The sequence below is a fragment of the Mytilus californianus genome, unplaced genomic scaffold (genome assembly GCF_021869535.1).
Source record: "Mytilus californianus isolate M0D057914Y unplaced genomic scaffold, xbMytCali1.0.p SCAF_1, whole genome shotgun sequence".
Lineage (NCBI taxonomy): Eukaryota > Metazoa > Mollusca > Bivalvia > Mytilida > Mytilidae > Mytilus > Mytilus californianus.
Window position 1 is genome coordinate 138,320,853 of NW_026262581.1, and position 18,880 is coordinate 138,339,732.

An 18,880-nucleotide genomic window follows, 5' to 3' on the forward strand; every position below is an offset into this window, starting at 1 on the left:
CATTTGAAAATATCATAAGCTCAAAAATACACTGTGACATTCTTGATAAATGATGAATTTGTTTGGCTCATTTGATGATAACAGTAGGGAGAAATGTTTCTGGCACATGAAGATAAATGCCATTCCCTCCCTTATATACAGAGAAAAAATCATTGATTTCATTTTATTTTACATCCAAAAGTTTATATTACAGAGGCATATTGTAATTTTAATCGGATCAATAATTGATAAAAAATCAAATTATGTTGACTATAATTACATATTATATTGATTGTATAATCAGTAGAGGTTCATCATCATATACCACTTTTACTATGAATAATATATCAATTTCACAAAAATCGTCATTTACTGACCCATTTAATCTAATCTCTGAGTTGTATTTTATGTCGTAACTGTAGTATTGATATACATTGAATTTTCTGCTTGGAATCATTATTTGGAATGTATTGAAGTGTTCTCTCTTTGTCTACATTTGATTTCAATATTTTCGTGAATTATTCCGTTATCCAGGGATTAATGATGACGTATGAATTTGTTCTGAACTTTCACATGTAGTAACATCAGTTAGCTCATTAATCCGACATTTTTCGTCAAAACTTGACAGAAGTGTTTAGAGGCTGTATTAGTAATACATTTTTTTCAGTGCAAAATGACTTTGTGGAAGGTTTATAAGTTCTGATAGTTTTTACAAACAAGATTCTAATTGTTTATGCAAAAGTGAATCACATGTTGTTTTTTTTCGAGAACTGAACTATGATTTTATTGTTCACAAATAATTGGGAGAATGTTTTATATAGATTATTAAGTATAAATCCAATAGCTTCTCCAAGCTATTGCAATATTTTTTGATGATTGCTTTATTATTATACAACACTTTGATGACACAATATCATGCAAGCATTCTTTTCTTCTGGTAGCTGACAGTTGAAATTACTTTTCTAATATGGAATTGTTCTTTAACAATGTATAGCGTAAACTGGCACTTCGTGTTGAATAAGAAATGGCTTATTACCATATGAAATGTGTAAATAGCAATAAACAAAATGAACTGTTGCTTGAAAGGAGTTGAAAATGCATGATTTAACATCTGAAAAGGAAATTATTAAGGGAATAAAAAGTAATCAAAGTTCATGTTATCTGTGAAATGCATTAGTTTGAATGTGAACAGGGCCAAGGATATGTATAGCTTAATCAAAAGGATAAAAAGAAGTTTCTCTCACCATAGCTTGGTAAGCATGATTAGAAAAAACTATTTTTATTGTTTCCTTTATTTACATTACCCTGTTAGTATGAATAAAAGACTATTTGAGATCAATGTCAATGTGGCAGCAGCCAAACAAAGAGGGTTCACAGTCATCTAAATGTTACCACTAGGCATTAGATAATAGACAAGCATTGATAGTTTTGAATCTCTAGAGTCTATAGACAATTTGTGATTCTCTAGAGTCTATAGACAATTTGCGAATCCCTAGAGTTTATAGACAAGTTGTGAATCCCTAAATTTCATAGACAAGTTGTGAATCCCTAGAGTCTATAGACAAGTTGTGAATCCCTAGAGTCTATAGACAAGTTGTGAATCCCTAGAGTCTATAGACAATAGACAAGTTGTGAATCCCTAGAGTCTATAGACAAATTGTGTGTTATTCTCTAGAGTCTATAGACAAGTTGTGAATCCCTAGAGTTTATAGACAAGTTGTGAATCCATAGAGTTTATAGACAAGTTGTGAATCCCTAGAGTCTATAGACAAGTTGTGAATCCCTAGAGTTTATAGACAAGTTGTGAATCCCTAGAGTTTATAGACAAGTTGTGAATCCCTAGAGTTTATAGACAAGTATTGAATCCCTAGAGTCTATAGACAAGTTGTGAATCCATTGAGTCTATAGACAAGTTGTGAATCCCTAGAGTCTACAGAAAAGTTGTGAATCCCTAGAGTCTATAGACAAGTTATGAAATCCTAGAGTCTATAGACAAGTTATGAATCTCTAGAGTTTATAGACAAGTTGTTTAATCCCTAGAGTCTATAGACAAGTTGTGAATCCCTAGAGTTAATAAACAAGTAGTGAATCCCTAGAGTTTATAGACAATTTGAGAATCCCTAAATTTCATAGACAAGTTGTGAATCCCTTGAGTCTATAGACAAGTTGTAAATCCCTAAATTTCATAGACAAGTAGTGAATCCCTAGAGTCTATATACAAGTTGTGAATCCCTAAATTTCATAGACAAGTAGTGAATCCCTAGAGTCTATAGACAAATTGTGAATCCTTAGAGTTTATGGACAAGTTGTGAATCCCTAGAATCTATAGACAAGTTGTAAATCCTTAGAGTCTATAGACAAGTTGTAAATCCCTAGAGTCTATAGACAAGTTGTGAATCCCTAGAGTCTATAGACAAGTTGTGAATCCCTAGAGTCTATAGACAAGTTGTGAATCCCTAGAGTCTATAGACAAGTTGTGAATCCCTAGAGTCTATAGACAAGTTGTGAATCCCTAGAGTTTATAGACAAGCTGTTAATCCCTAGAGTCTATAGTCAAGTTGTTAATCCCTAGAGTCTATAGACTAGTTGAGAATTAAAAGTGAACTCAGAAACACTCCTGATATCAACATCTTATTTGAAATACTAGTAGACAGAAACCATGAAGTAACTGTTGGACTAAAATCTTAAAATCTTTGTAGAACAAGGACTTCCAATTGTTAAATTACTAAAATAATAAACAATGACAGCTTTTGATATGGTCTGTGTTGTTGAAATACAAGATTTATTTGTTGAAACAGTATCATATTTCTGGTTAAATATTTATGCACCTGTTGTTACATGGGAAATATTATAGTATATTGCTGTTATTTCTGTCTGTTATAGGTGGAACATATTATAGTATATTGCTGTTATGTCCCTACTCTCCAACTTTCCATGCAATGTACAACAGTAAAAGAATGCTTTGTTCAATTTTAATGGAGCTTGGATGCAATATTTGGTTGAAAAATGCTCCCTTTGAATTCTGAAATTTTTTAGGTGTGTCGTTCTAGAGGTACAGAACTATAACCATTTGATTTAAGGCAATTTTTCACACGTTGAGCATGAACTCGAATATACTAAGATTGATTACTCAATACTTTAGGCATCTTCGCTAGCCAAGGGTTACGATCCACTTCCCTCCTCTCCACCGTTGGCGGATTGAGATAGAATTTCGGAGACACAAGGTAATGATTTTCATTGGTTGCAGTCGAAACTCACTGCATCCAATCAAAAAGCGCCTATAACATGATCACGTGTAAATGTAGAAAGTGTATGTAAACAATTGCCAAGTGCTTATTGTGCAACAAGTCTTTACATCCCTAAACATACGACTATATTTAGTGACAATTTGAATGTTTTTTAAATCAACTAATAGAAGTTCCTGTGTATGTTTCTTGCACAAATGCGTTAATGTCAACGTATATTTTTCGTTTCCTGCTTTACCAAGTGTGTAGAATCTAGACGCTACCGTGTTTTTACCTCCAAATTGAGGAGATCAAGTGCTACCATTGGTCAAGAATAATGTATTAGGAATGGGCGTGACTTTAATCTACCGATAGATGGCGCAACATTGTTATCACAAATGTTGGCTTAATCTGCCAAGGGTGGAGAGGAGGGAAGTGAATCGTAACCCTTGGCTAGCGAAGATGTACTTTAGGCTGTTATTGGGATTGTGTATAAGTAAGCACTCTTTCTATCATAAAGTGTCTGGTTGGTTCCAGAGTTGAGGGGCTTTAACTGTCATATTTTAGTAAATTTTACACATTTCCTACTCTAGCTGGAACACACTTGGAAGGATTTACTTGAAACTTTACACCATTGTTGGATTTTGGGAAACTGAGCTACTTTTTAATTAGAAAGATTTTTCTGTTTATCATTCCCGAGTTATAAGACCTTAACTTGAAGATTTCAGGTAATTTCTGACATGCTAGGCATTAGATTTAACATTACTTCAAACTTTACACTGTTGTTGTGATTGGTGAATAATTAGTTTTTGATAATATTTGGATTGAATTTTCAATAGTGAACTTTTAAATGGCAATTTTTAAGGCAATCATTATATGCCTAAGAATATCCTCCTGTAAGTTTTTTTGCAAATAATTTAAAAGACTTCATTCTGATAAAATACTATACTACAATATTCCATTCTAATCTTGCAACAATATGCCTATAAGATAGGTGTATCATACTCTCTTGACACAGCTGTTATTGATATTTATGAAGAAGTCCATTTCAGTTTCTTCTTTGAATTCTTATATATAAAAGTACTTTATTGAACCATAAATGTTATATACAAGTCTAGATATTTAATCTCTTTCATGGTTTTAGCAAATAGTTTCTCATTGGCAGTCATACCACATCTTTATATATTTTTTTTCAAGAGTACCTGTAGCTCACATGGTATTAATGATGTACACTTCTGAGAAGATTCTAGAATTAATCTTTTATTCTTAACCTGATTTTTGGGTTTATATGATTGTAAGAAAGTAACTGATGAAGAAAAAATCATATGGTGCTGCACTTCGTTTTTTGATACGGACATTTGAAAGTACCCATTTTTTATGATTTTCCCATTTTTCATCAATTTTTACCCATTTTTGGGCTATTATCATTAAAATAAATCATAATTTCACATGTAAACTTTTGTTCATACTTTCACTAAAGATGAAGTGGACCAATCTGATAAATTAAACTAAAGAAAAATATAGGTTGGTGTTAATATTAGAAAATTTTATAAAATTTTGTTGCTTTTTCGTGTCAAATTGACCATGCTGTTTTCATTTCATTCTCTTCCAATTTTGGGTGAACTCCTCATCATAAAATATAGAATATGAAGATGAAAGTTGCTGCCCACACTATATATGGTTTTATTTGGGAGCCAGAATACTGTGTTTTGAACTTTAACCTTGTAAGCTAGCCATTCAACATCTAAATGTGTCTGTTAGTGATACAAAGCTACATAGTCCAATAGTTTGACATGACTGAGTATTTAAAATAAGGCCAGATTACTCTAGTGCCAAATAAGTTTTCATTGAATCCTATTTTGTTGTCTTTCTGAAACTGCTTAGTCCAATAGTTTGACATGACTGAGTATTTAAAAGAAGGCCGGATTACTCTAGTGCCAGTTAAGTTTTCATTGAATCCTATTTTGTTGTCTTTCTGAAACTACATAGTCCAATAGTTTGACATGACTGATTATTTAAAAGAAGGCCGGATTACTCTAGTGCAAAATAAGTTTTCATTGAATCCTATTTTGTTGTCTTTCTGAAACTACATAGTCCAATAGTTTGACATGACTGAGTATTTAAAATAAGGCTGGATTACTCTAGTGCCAAATAACTTTTCATTGAATCCTATTTTGTTGTTTTTCTGAAACTGCTTAGTCCAATAGTTTGACATGACTGAGTATTTAAAAGAAGGCCAGATTACTCTAGTGCCAAATAAGTTTTCATTGAATTCTATTTTGTTGTCTTTCTGAAACTACATAGTCCAATAGTTTGACATGACTGAGTATTTAAAAGAAGGCCGTATTACTCTAGTGCCAAAAAAGTTCTCATTGAATCCTATTTTGTTGTCTTTCTGAAACTACATAGTCCAATAGTTTGGCATGACTGAGTATTTAAAAGAAGTCCAGATTACTCTAGTGCCAAATAAGTTCTCACTGAATCCTCGCTACATAGTCCAATAGTTTGACATGACTGAGTATTTAAAAGAAGTCCAGATTACTCTAGTGCCAAATAAGTTCTCATTGAATCCTATTTTGTTGTCTTTCTGAAACTACATAGTCCAATAGTTTGACATGACTATTTAAAAGAAGGCCGGATTACTCTAGTGCCAAATAAGTTCTCATTGAATCCTATTTTGTTGTCTTTCTGAAATTACATAGTCCAATAGTTTATAAGTTTTTTCATGAGAGTCTCATCAAATGAAAAACATAGACCCATACAAAAAGCACAAAGAATGACTTAAGCCTTGTACATCAAAAAGGTATGTGATGCATTAAATAAAATTTAGTACAGATTTTTCAAATCCTATCACATACTAAAATCCCAGGTCTGATCTGTTTACATGTGTCTCTGGCCCAAAAGCTTAAATAATGAGACCTGGCCCATTTACCATTGAATAAATACAGGTGTCCATGGTCCAAGGGTAATGCTAAGATTTTAAGACCTGATATATAAACAATAAAGAATAACATTGTCTTTGAAGAACCAATACTTGTAAATATGATTCCCTTGTAAATTAAATTCCCATGAAGGGAATACTAAATTTTTGTGAATAAGTGTTTGTTATACAAGATTACTTTGCAACTAGCTTTCTTTATCTTTTATTCTTTAATCAGTCCTTTAACCAGAATTCAGTAAAGTTTCTCGGAATCAGTATAATTAAGAGACACCTTATATGAATTTTACTTTAAAGTTGAGAAATAATTAAGATTTACTATGTATTTTGACCACAGAAACAATGTCACCCATACTTCGTTTTCCTTGTCTCTTACTATAACTTCAGTTTATGTTTAGACCCCAGTAACAGCTTCAATGGTTCAATTTCCAAACAAAGTGTAAAAAAAGTAGTGGAACAAAAATATGGATAAAATATTTCCCCCCTCATTTTATCTTTATCCCCTTTGTCTCTCCTGCAGAGAATATCATGAAATCAAGAATTGATGTGACAGACTGAGGTAACGATTGTACATGTATTGTCAAATCTGTGTCAATTCCTAATGTTGAGTTTTTCTGATAAGACCAATTGAGGATAAGTACTCAATATAGATCATTGATATTTGGTAAACATATGCAGATGCTTACAAAACCACTCATTTCTGTTCAGTAGGTCCTTGTCATCTGTCATCAAGTTTTAAATTTTATCAAAAAATATAGTTTTATATCTAAAGATTGTTGATAAATGGTATACTGCTGCATTAAGATGTATGCATTTCAGCTCAATCAGAATTCAAAGAGATGCCATTTCAGTCATGCTTCAATGACTTTGAATAAAATCTTATATTGTTCAAATGTTAAGTTTTGCAAATAATTATGTTTATGAATTAGCATTTATGTACACAGATTTTTCTGTAGAAGATGTATTGGGCAGTATATAGCCTTTTTTAGATTGTCAGAAGGTATGATTTCTATACCAGAAGATTTAATACTCTAAGCTTCATTTAATTAATTAACATCTGAATATCAAATTTCTAAGAAGATTTCTAACTCTTTAGTCATTCTTCATAAATCTAAAGTATTTATATTGTTCTGTTATTTTTTGATTAGCTTAGTACATTATGTACTTAAAAAGCGATGGCCCCTCCCATAAATACATGCAGTAATAAAGCAGTCAATTAAGTCACTGATTTGTAAAGCATTCAAAAAGCATCTCAGAGTTACAAGTTTTTTTTTAATCATTATTTAAAATTTTAAATTTCACATAAATATTTCAGATATAGCAGTCTTTCTAAAGTAAAGACATAATATGATTAAATAATCAACATTATGGTGATGTTGGGGTGATGGACAGGCCACTGGAAACAGTGGACACCTAATTTGTGTTATCAATTACACATACAGTTTTGAACCCAGATCCCTGAAACTTCACAGAAAGACGGCACACACCTTAAATTTACAAGCACCTGCTATTGTGCAGTTGTTATTGGAATTTTTCCTAATTTGAGACACCTAGTCATTTTTCAGAAAAGTTACTAAAGATGATATCAATTTTGTGTCATCAACTTCTCCCACATTTTAGATCACTCCTGATCCTCTAAACCAGGGCTTCCAAAATTATTTTTAGCCAGCCGGACATTTTATATATTATCCCGATTTTAATCCTTTAAGACTAAATAAACAAAAGGCAATTATGGTAATCAGTTGCCGAGTTGGCCATCCCAATGATTGACATTAAAAAAAAACGAAATTAAACTTTCTTTGCTTCAAATTCGAAGTTCTGACGTAAACTGTTAAATTGGCAGTGCATCATTCGAAGTGTGCAACATCAGCGTACTTATATCTGCCTTAGACTCTTTATTTGTGCAAAATAACGTTGTCAAAAACTTTACTTTCGTTTTTAAATCTAAAACTGGATTTTATCTTGACAATGGTAAAACATGGACCAGAGATGGATACGTAAATTCCGTGTATGTTTGCAAAGCATGAAAGAGTGTAAGTAGCTCTTTCTACGTTATTTAGAAAATATTCGAAATAAACTTGAGATAAAGGTATCAATGACAATTTAAGCATTTTTTGAAGAAATTAGGATGCATAATTAAATTTCACACCTGCGCACATGCGCAAACATGTACTGGTTCAAACAGAGACATGTCTCTGGTTCAAACAACTTGGTTATGACGATTTTTCATTTTCACCTTAATTTTTTCATCAAATCATATTTGTAAACGTATTTCTGATAATTTAAGTCTTTTTGACTAAACTAATTAGATGCAAACCGCTGAAATGTAAGAAAATAACTTTCAATAGACTGATCAATGTCTGGTTCAAAATAGTTTACCTGTCACCTAAACAGGTAAATTTCAGCTGTTCGACAACTAATTAGCCTTGATTAAAATGAGCAGGTATTAAAGTAGGGGTTGTTTTGATAGTACTTAATGATCATGTCACTTTTATGACCGGAAATGTGTGGCTGTTAAAGGCAAAAGGTTGGGTCAAAAAGATCGCGAATTATGTTAAAATGACCATCTCTTAAGAAAGCCTTGAAAACTAAAAAGTAGATGTCCGTTTCATGCTTTGCCCAGCTGGACTTTTACCGGACATTATACAAATGTCCGGAATATATGACCGTTTTGGAAGCCTTGCTCTAAACATCTTAGAATTATTGCCCATATAAAGCTGTTGTGCATCAGGTCCTGTTATTACGAAGTTGTTTGAGGAATTTTTTTCCAATTTTTTGAAACTTAGTCATTTATTCAGAAATTTTGTTAAAAAGATAGTAACAATTTTTTTTAACTAATATCTTTCAGGGTTGACCACCTTCCATGACGGATTTTTTTCCCCATTTAAACATTCTATATTTCAATAAATTTAAATGTTCAGTATAGACCATTCTCCATTGTTTAAGAAACATTCTTCCCAATCTAACCATTTGAGTTTTCATCTTTGTTCACACTTTTGGTCATGTAAAAGAGATGTGGAAGAAACCAAAGAGATATTCAAACTCATAAGTCGAAAACAAACTGACAACGCCATGGCAACAAAACAAAAAAACAACGAAAAAAGAAATCAACAGTCTACAAAAAACTTCAAAGAAAACTAACAAATGAACAACACGATGGCCTTCAAAAACTATCAGTGATCTCACGTGTCTGGGAATGGTAAGCAGATCTTGCTCCACAGGTGGCACACATGGTGTTGCTCATGCAAGAAAAAAACTTCTAATGCAAATTGAGAAATGGTTATAACCCCCTTTTTGTCAAGCCTAAAAACTTTTGTCGAAAAAGCGAGACATAGCGATCCTACATTCCGTCGGCGGCGGCGGCGTCCACAAATATTCACTCTGTGGTTAAAGTTTTAGAAATTTTAATAACTTTCTTAAACTATCCTGGATTTCTACCAAACTTGGAAAGAAGCTTGTTTATGATCATAAGATAGTATCCAGAAGTAAATTTTGTAAAAAAAAAAATCCATTTTTTCCGTATTTTACTTATAAATGGACTTAGTTTTTCTGCCAGTTAATTAACATTACATTCACACTGTGGTTTAAGTTTTTAAAATTTTAACAACTTTCTTAAACTAAACATGGCCAGATGCTTGTTTATGATTAAAAGCTAGTATCTAGAAGGAAATTTTGTTAAAATTTTGTTCCATTTTTCCGTATTTTACTTATAAATGGACTTCTTCCAGTTAACATTACATACAGTCTGCAGTTTAAGTTTTTAAAACATTTATTAGATTCATAAACTATCCTGGATTTTTACCAAACTTGGACAGAAGCTACTTACAATCAAAAGATAGTATAGAGAGGATTATCTTTATTAATTTTTTTCCTCATTTTTGTTGAGCCTGCGATTAACAGCAAAGGTAGGCGAGACACTGGGTTCCGCGGAACCCTTACGAATTCTTAGTTAGATATGACATAAGAGATAATGATACATTGATTATCAGTATGTGGATGTAATATCATCAGTAAACATAACATACCAAAATACAATTATATATGGTTAAAGTAGAAATACGTTTTGAATGACAACTAAAAAGATCGATTTATTTAATAATTTCAAAACTTGTCTCGTTCGTTACATGTTATCAGAACTGATTGGTGAAGTGCATTGTTTGAAATTGAATTTCATTTGTTATAAATTGGCATTAATTGGCCTATTTAGAATATTTATAATGAATCAATCACATAAACTGGTCCTTTATTAACTTGTATTAAATCATTGATATATTGGAATACAATAACTGTTCAGTAGACATGGCTCTGTTTCAAAAAAGTTGTCAGTGCCATTTTCTGACAAACTTCAGTCCTTTACTGTGTAAATGTAATTATAGTTAAAACTTGTTTCATTAGCAAGTGCTTGTGAAAATTAACATATAGATAGTATAAAGTTTACAGTTTAATTGTTTAGGATTCTATGGTGATTAGAGTCACTGATTGGTTTCTTTGATATCAGACTTTTTATATTCAGGACCATTTTAATTTTGATATAGCAACATTTTCAGCATAACAATTTAACAGAGTCTATGGGGGTCAACTTCATATCGTCACATCACTTCATGATTTAAAATGGTAAAACTGATATTGATAATAATCCATGAAAGTATTATAATGCCAGTATAACACTTCCAAGATGTGACCAACTATGATAGAATTTCTCAATGCACAAAATTGATAACATGAGTGAGTAATTGATGTTGTCAAATTACTGATCTATTATCTATAGTTCATATTCTAGACTTCACCTCGCTGTTGATGGTACATTTTTTAGAATCAAAGTTTCTCTAGAAGTTTAAGGCTACTGTATATTTTTTCATCTTTGTGATTTTAGTGAGCATGTGTCAAGAGTCATGTGATCTCTTGTGGTATGTGTGAATGTTACCAGAATATCATCGAAATGACCTTCCTTAGAACGATGCTGGTTGTTTCAATTGGAAGTCAAAGGATATATTGGATATATTAGATTTTTTTTTCGTTATAAGTTTTTTGTAGCAGATACTAATTTGAAAATTTATAATAATAATAATCTGACAAATATTATTTTATAGGCAAGAAGTCCAACAGAAATCAACTTTAGTTTAGACACGAATAAAGCACAGAGAGAATTGATAATACAGTTAGAATCTAAAAATAGGTATTAAATACTTAATTTAATCTTAAATTCCCAAATGCATGCCAGAACGGAACACATTATAACATCACAGTTTTGTGAGTTAAATTCTCTCCCCTCATTGTGACAAATCATTTTAATCTTGAAAAAAAAACATGGATAGATTGTTGCTTGTTTAATATCCAGTGGCAATTACATGACAAAGGATAATGTGCTAGTTATTGTTTCCCTTGAAAGATCCAAGTCTAAAAGTGTTATCAGATAACAGCTAATGTATGTATTTTCTTACTATGCTTTATATTCAAAAGGCTGTTTGTTCTTTCATAATACCAACTGGAATTTCAAGTTGAAGTTTGAATACATCTCTTCACACTGTAGCCCTAGGTTTATCCCATTTATGCTAATCAACTGAACTGTTAAGCTGATTTCTAGTGATAACATTACTAATCTTACCCTCCTGTTTTAGTGATTACCTTTCTGGTTCATCAGATGTTTGTTGAACATCTCCTAGTTATCAGGAACACTTGAAATTGAATAGAAAATGAAAATTCTGTCATATTATCATTTTAAATGGTTCATGAACTTTTCAACATTTGCATAGTTTACATGTTAAAGTTTGTGATTAGGTCAGTTTAACGGGAACCAATAAAAGTCATTGATATTTGGTATGCAGTTGTTTTAGCATTTGCATATATATCTCATTTCCAAGAATCGATGGAGATTATTTTGCCCTGCACCTTCAGTCTTGGTTCAGTGACATTCAATCTTTTACCTATTTTACATGTTTTAAATATTGCCGTTTTAATTTTAACTTTTGCAATTTACTATCAAAATAACATACAGGCAAGACATATCTCTGTTGAACAATAAAATATCAAAATAACATACAGGCAAGGCATATCTCTGTTGAACAATAAACTATCAAAATAACATACAGGCAAGAGATATCTCTGTTGAACAATAAACTATCAAAATAACATACAGGCAAGGCATATCTCTGTTGAACAATAAACTATCAAAATAACATACAGGCAAGGCATATCTCTGTTGAACAATAAACTATCAAAATAGCATACAGGCAAGGCATATCTCTGTCGAACAATAAACTATCAAAATAACATACAGGCAAGACATATCTCTGTTGAACAATAAACTATCAAAATAACATCAAGGCAAGGCATATCTCTGTTGAACAATAAACTATCAAAATAACATACAGGCAAGACATATCTCTGTTGAACAATAAACTATCAAAATAACATACAGGCAAGACATATCTCTGTTGAACAATAAACTAACAAAATAGCATACAGGCAAGACATATCTCTGTTGAACAATAAACTATCAAAATAACATACAGTCAAAACATATCTCTGTTGAACAATAAACTATCAAAATAACATACAGGCAAGGCATATCTCTGTTGAACAATAAACTATCAAAATAACATACAGGCAAGACATATCTCTGTTGAACAATAAACTATCAAAATAGCATACAGGCAAAACATATCTCTGTTGAACAATAAAGTATCAAAATAACATACAGTCAAAACATATCTCTGTTGAACAATAAACTATCAAAATAACATACAGGCAAGGCATATCTCTGTTGAACAATAAACTATCAAAATAACATACAGGCAAGGCATATCTCTGTTGAACAATAAACTATCAAAATAGCATACAGGCAAGACATATCTCTGTAGAACAATAAACTATAAAAATAGCATACAGGCAAGACATATCTCTGTTGAACAATAAACTATCAAAATAACATACAGGCAAAACATATCTTTGTTGAACAATAAACTATCAAAATAACATACAGTCAAAACATATCTCTGTTGAACAATAAACTATCAAAATAACATACATGCAAGACATATCTCTGTTGAACAATAAACTATCAAAATAACATACAGGCAAGGCATATCTCTGTTGAACAATAAACTATCAAAATAACATACAGGCAAGACATATCTCTGTTGAACAATAAACTATCAAAATAACATACAGGCAAGGCATATCTCTGTTGAACTATAAACTATCAAAATAACATACAGACAAGACATATCTCTGTTGAACAATAAACTATCAAAATAACATACAGTCAAGACATATCTCTGTTGAACAATAAACTATCAAAATAACATACAGGCAAGACATATCTCTGTTGAACAATAAACTATCAAAATAACATACAGGCAAGACATATCTCTGTTGAACAATAAACTATCAAAATAACATACAGGCAAGGCATATCTCTGTTGAACAATAAACTATCAAAATAACATACAAACTATCAAAATAACATACAGGCAAGACATATTTCTGTTGAACAATAAACTATCAAAATAACATACAGGCAAGGCATATCTCTGTTGAACAATAAACTATCAAAATAACATACAGGCAAGGCATATCTCTGTTGAACAATAAACTATCAAAATAACATACAGGCAAGACATATTTCTGTTGAACAATAAACTATCAAAATAACATACAGTCAAAACATATCTTTGTTGAACAATAAACTTTCAAAATAACATACAGGCAAGGCATATCTCTGTTGAACAATAAACTATCAAAATAACATACATGCAAGACATATCTCTGTTGAACAATAAACTATCAAAATAACATACAGGCAAGGCATATCTCTGTTGAACAATAAACTATCAAAATAACATACAGGCAAGACATATCTCTGTTGAACAATAAACTATCAAAATAACATACAGGCAAGACATATCTCTGTTGAACAATAAAGTATCTAAATAACATACAGGCAAGGCATATCTCTGTTGAACAATAAACTATCAAAATAGCATACAGGCAAGACATATCTCTGTTGAACAATAAAGTATCAAAATAACATACAGTCAAAACATATCTCTGTTGAACAATAAACTATCAAAATAACATACAGGCAAGGCATATCTCTGTTGAACAATAAACTATCAAAATAACATACAGGCAAGGCATATCTCTGTTGAACAATAAACTATCAAAATAACATACAGGCAAGGCATATCTCTGTTGAACAATAAACTATCAAAATAGCATACAGGCAAGACATATCTCTGTAGAACAATAAACTATAAAAATAGCATACAGGCAAGACATATCTCTGTTGAACAATAAACTATCAAAATAACATACAGTCAAAACATATCTTTGTTGAACAATACACTTTCAAAATAACATACAGGCAAGGCATATCTCTGTTGAACAATAAACTATCAAAATAACATACATGCAAGACATATCTCTGTTGAACAATAAACTATCAAAATAACATACAGGCAAGGCATATCTCTGTTGAACAATAAACTATCAAAATAACATACAGGCAAGACATATCTCTGTTGAACAATAAACTATCAAAATAACATACAGGCAAGGCATATCTCTGTTGAACTATAAACTATCAAAATAACATACAGACAAGACATATCTCTGTTGAACAATAAACTATCAAAATAACATACAGTCAAGACATATCTCTGTTGAACAATTAACTATCAAAATAACATACAGGCAAGACATATCTCTGTTGAACAATAAACTATCAAAATAACATACAGGCAAGACATATCTCTGTTGAACAATAAACTATCAAAATAACATACAGGCAAGGCATATCTCTGTTGAACAATTAACTATCAAAATAACATACAGACAAACTATCAAAATAACATACAGGCAAGACATATTTCTGTTGAACAATAAACTATCAAAATAACATACAGGCAAGGCATATCTCTGTTGAACAATAAACTATCAAAATAACATACAGGCAAGGCATATCTCTGTTGAACAATAAACTATCAAAATAACATACAGGCAAGACATATCTCTGTTGAACAATAAACTATCAAAATAACATACAGTCAAAACATATCTTTGTTGAACAATAAACTTTCAAAATAACATACAGGCAAGGCATATCTCTGTTGAACAATAAACTATCAAAATAACATACATGCAAGACATATCTCTGTTGAACAATAAACTATCAAAATAACATAAAGGCAAGGCATATCTCTGTTGAACAATAAACTATCAGAATAACATACAGGCAAGACATATCTCTGTTGAACAATAAACTATCAAAATAACATACAGGCAAGACATATCTCTGTTGAACAATAAACTATCTAAATAACATACAGGCAAGGCATATCTCTGTTGAACTATAAACTATCAAAATAACATACAGACAAGACATATCTCTGTTGAACAATAAACTATCAAAATAACATACAGTCAAGACATATCTCTGTTGAACAATAAACTATCAAAATAACATACAGGCAAGACATATCTCTGTTGAACAATAAACTATCAAAATAACATACAGGCAAGACATATCTCTGTTGAACAATAAACTATCAAAATAGCATACAGGCAAGACATATCTCTGTTGAACAATAAACTATCAAAATAACATACAGGCAAGACATATTTCTGTTGAACAATAAACTATCAAAATAACATTCAGACAAGACATATCTCTGTTGAACAATAAACTATGTTTCATGTTATCAGATCGAAATAAAGAATTGAATTTTAGAAAGCTCTGTTTATTATATTCAAGTACTTTTTAAAGAAATTTTGCTGCATTTTACAATTTAACAATAGACATTTAAAATAGTTTGAAATATTGATGCTTGAGTGTTAAACTAAATCAATATAATTAAATGGATAGCACAGGGTTTACATTTGTTTAACCAGTTTGATATTAGTATGACAATAACATCATGGTAAATGTGATCTATTGTTGTGTGTAAACATTTCTATAATTGTTAATGTGTTTTTGTCAAAATATCCAACATTAAAGGAAGTCAAAGAACTATTGATCCTTTCTAACTTGGTGTAATTATCTGCATGGTATAGTCACAGCTAAACTTTTAAACATTTCTAAATTTTATTTTTTTATAGAGAAATAATGAGAGAAATACAACGATTACGTGCTGAGCAGGAAGCCCACGCCAAGAGTACAGCTGACGCACAGTACAATCCAACATTATTAGCTGAATTACGTCTTCTGCGGCAGAGAAAAGATGAATTGGAATCCCGTATGCAGACACTGCAGGAAAGTCGCAAAGAATTGATGGTCCAATTAGAAGGCCTAATGAAACTGCTGAAGGTAATAATGTAATTATAGGATTTCTGCATTGTTAAGAAGCAAAAGTTTCAATTTTACAAAACTGATTGTTATATTATTGAGGAAGACTTGATGATGACAGTGCAAAATAAAAGACAAAAGCTTGAACTTTATTTACATGTTTTATGAATAATTATAGCTTACTAGGCTAATAGTATATGGTATTTTTCTTTGGATAAGAGAATACGATTTCTGCCATAGCATACCTTACTCCATATTTAGGTTGACCATTTCTCTAGCTTTTGGGGGAGATTCAGGCCTCCAGCTATTCATAAGATAGTTTAAGTTTGGTTTGAATAAAAGAAAATTTAATAGATTTGAAGGTAATTGAAATATTCTAAGAATGGAGTGGGGGTAGAGAAATACGATTATTGTTGAATTCTCACATCTCATGGACAAGTGCTGTGTAAATTACTATTTACAAGGAGTTAACACACAAATCACATATGTTTTGAATTAGAAGAGAGAGTGTCACAAATCTGTATATAAAGATCCGTTGTAAAACACATTGAAGAGGTCAAACGCTAACCTATTGATTGGCTAATTTTTGAGTCCCTTCCTCACATACTGAGGTTTCCTTTTGAAAACTAAGGCCATATTAATTATATTTATATATCATATGTCAAAGGAGTAAGTTGGGTAAGGGCCATATTTGGCCTCGTTTATTGAGTTCAATGTTTCAAAATGAAAAATGTTTTAAGTTGATGCAAAGACATGTGAGAAAGTTAAATAGAACTCTTTTTGTCCAAGTTATTTTAAAGCATTAGTTTTTACATCCCAAATGGGTCAAAAATAGAGATTTTTTCCAAATTTGACAAAATCTTCTAGATTTCAACCAAATTTAGGCCAAGGAAACATGGGGTGCAGGCATAGACAAACAAAATATTCTAGTCAGATTTGTAAAGTGTTAACTATAGCAAACATTATGTGAAAAGATCTTTTTTTGTCAATGCATGAGCTCTGTTTCCAGTAAAAAAACTCAATAGAAATATATCTGTTTTCATTGAATTTTTCGTGAAAAATAAAACCAATGCTATTTGCGACGTCATGAATAGAACGCAAATACTTAAATTTTCAACTAAAAACACATTTCCTATCTAGTCATTGTATTAGCTATGATTCATTGCGATATTGGTCAGTACATCCTAATTTGAAAGTGTATCTAGAAAAAGGGCCATATCGAACCTACTCCTTTATCTAAATACTTCATATTGTATTTTTCAAAATAGTTAATAGAGGTTGTTTCAGTTATTTATTGAGATAATGATTGTCTGTTTATTTTAAAATCAACATTGATTATCTTTTTATCTTTTTTATCATAAATATTTTCATTTTTTCCAGACAAATCCTACCTCTCCACGATCAACACTGAATGGCAGTACACGATCACATGTCAGCCAATCACAGTCGTTTGCTGGACCAATTACAATCAGATCACAGTCAATGTCAGATTCTACTGGGAACGTGCCAACATCTCCTGGAATGGAATCTTCCACTTTGTCAGGAGTTGGTGGAGAAGTACAGGAAGCCTTCAGTCAGCCCTCATCTGCTGATAATGTCCGACTGCTGAGGAATGATCTCCTGTGTGCTGCAGACTCTGTAACAAGTGCCATGTCATCTCTGGTCAAGGAACTTAATTCTGGTATTGTTACTTTGACTTGTACTCATTAAGTTAGAAAAAAAGTGAAACAATTCAAACTTAGAGGACAGACAGGATAAACATTATTGTTTATTGCCATTATATTTTCCCTTTTCATTCATATTACAAATTCTGATAAAGAAAAATTATTTAAGGGTTTTTGTTATTTAAAACAAAAGGTTTAGAAAATATGCTATTTTGTAAACAAAGCATTTAGTTCAAAATTGAAAAAATATTAATAAGACTAAGAATATCAGAAGTGACTGTTTGACCTCCAACAACGAGTACAATCCACATTTCATATATACCAAGTTGTTACCAAGTAAACATGTATGAGATGAATCAAAGAAAAGAAACAAATGTTTTAAAATAAATATATTGCTTTATCAATGCATAATGTAGAGCAAGGAGGTAGTAACTTACTGTGAATTGTCTTTTATAATCAGGGGGAATAATTTGGCAAATTAATAGGTAATCTAATATGCTATGAAATTAGAACAAATGGTAGGTAGTGACTTCCAATATCCCAAACAGCCAATATACTTTCTTTGAATATTTTTTCATTTATCAAGCAATTATACAAGTATAGATGATGCGGTCCAAAGTAAGGCTTTTCTACAAATCCTTCCAATTTTGTTTTAATGGAATAGACCTCAAGCTCTAAATGCCTATTTCTACCTTTCACTGCAACAGAAAATATATGTTAAAATTAAAATTCAAATAAGTTTTATTCTAATTTGGCAAGTTAAGTAACCAAAACAACATTACATCCACTT

The 18,880-nt window shown here is 31.2% G+C and overlaps 1 protein-coding gene across 3 annotated transcripts in view; it reads left to right on the plus strand.

Annotated features, from left to right (window-relative positions):
- Window positions 1-18,880, plus strand: part of LOC127736618 (dystrobrevin beta-like) — a 131,523-nt gene that overhangs the window by 96,412 nt on the left and 16,231 nt on the right. For all 3 annotated transcript variants that reach the window (XM_052247184.1, XM_052247191.1, XM_052247177.1), the window contains 3 exons: window positions 11,232-11,317; window positions 16,240-16,447; window positions 17,807-18,107. In XM_052247184.1, the coding sequence (XP_052103144.1) occupies window positions 11,232-11,317; window positions 16,240-16,447; window positions 17,807-18,107 (595 nt within the window). The remainder of the gene's footprint in view (window positions 1-11,231; window positions 11,318-16,239; window positions 16,448-17,806; window positions 18,108-18,880) is intronic.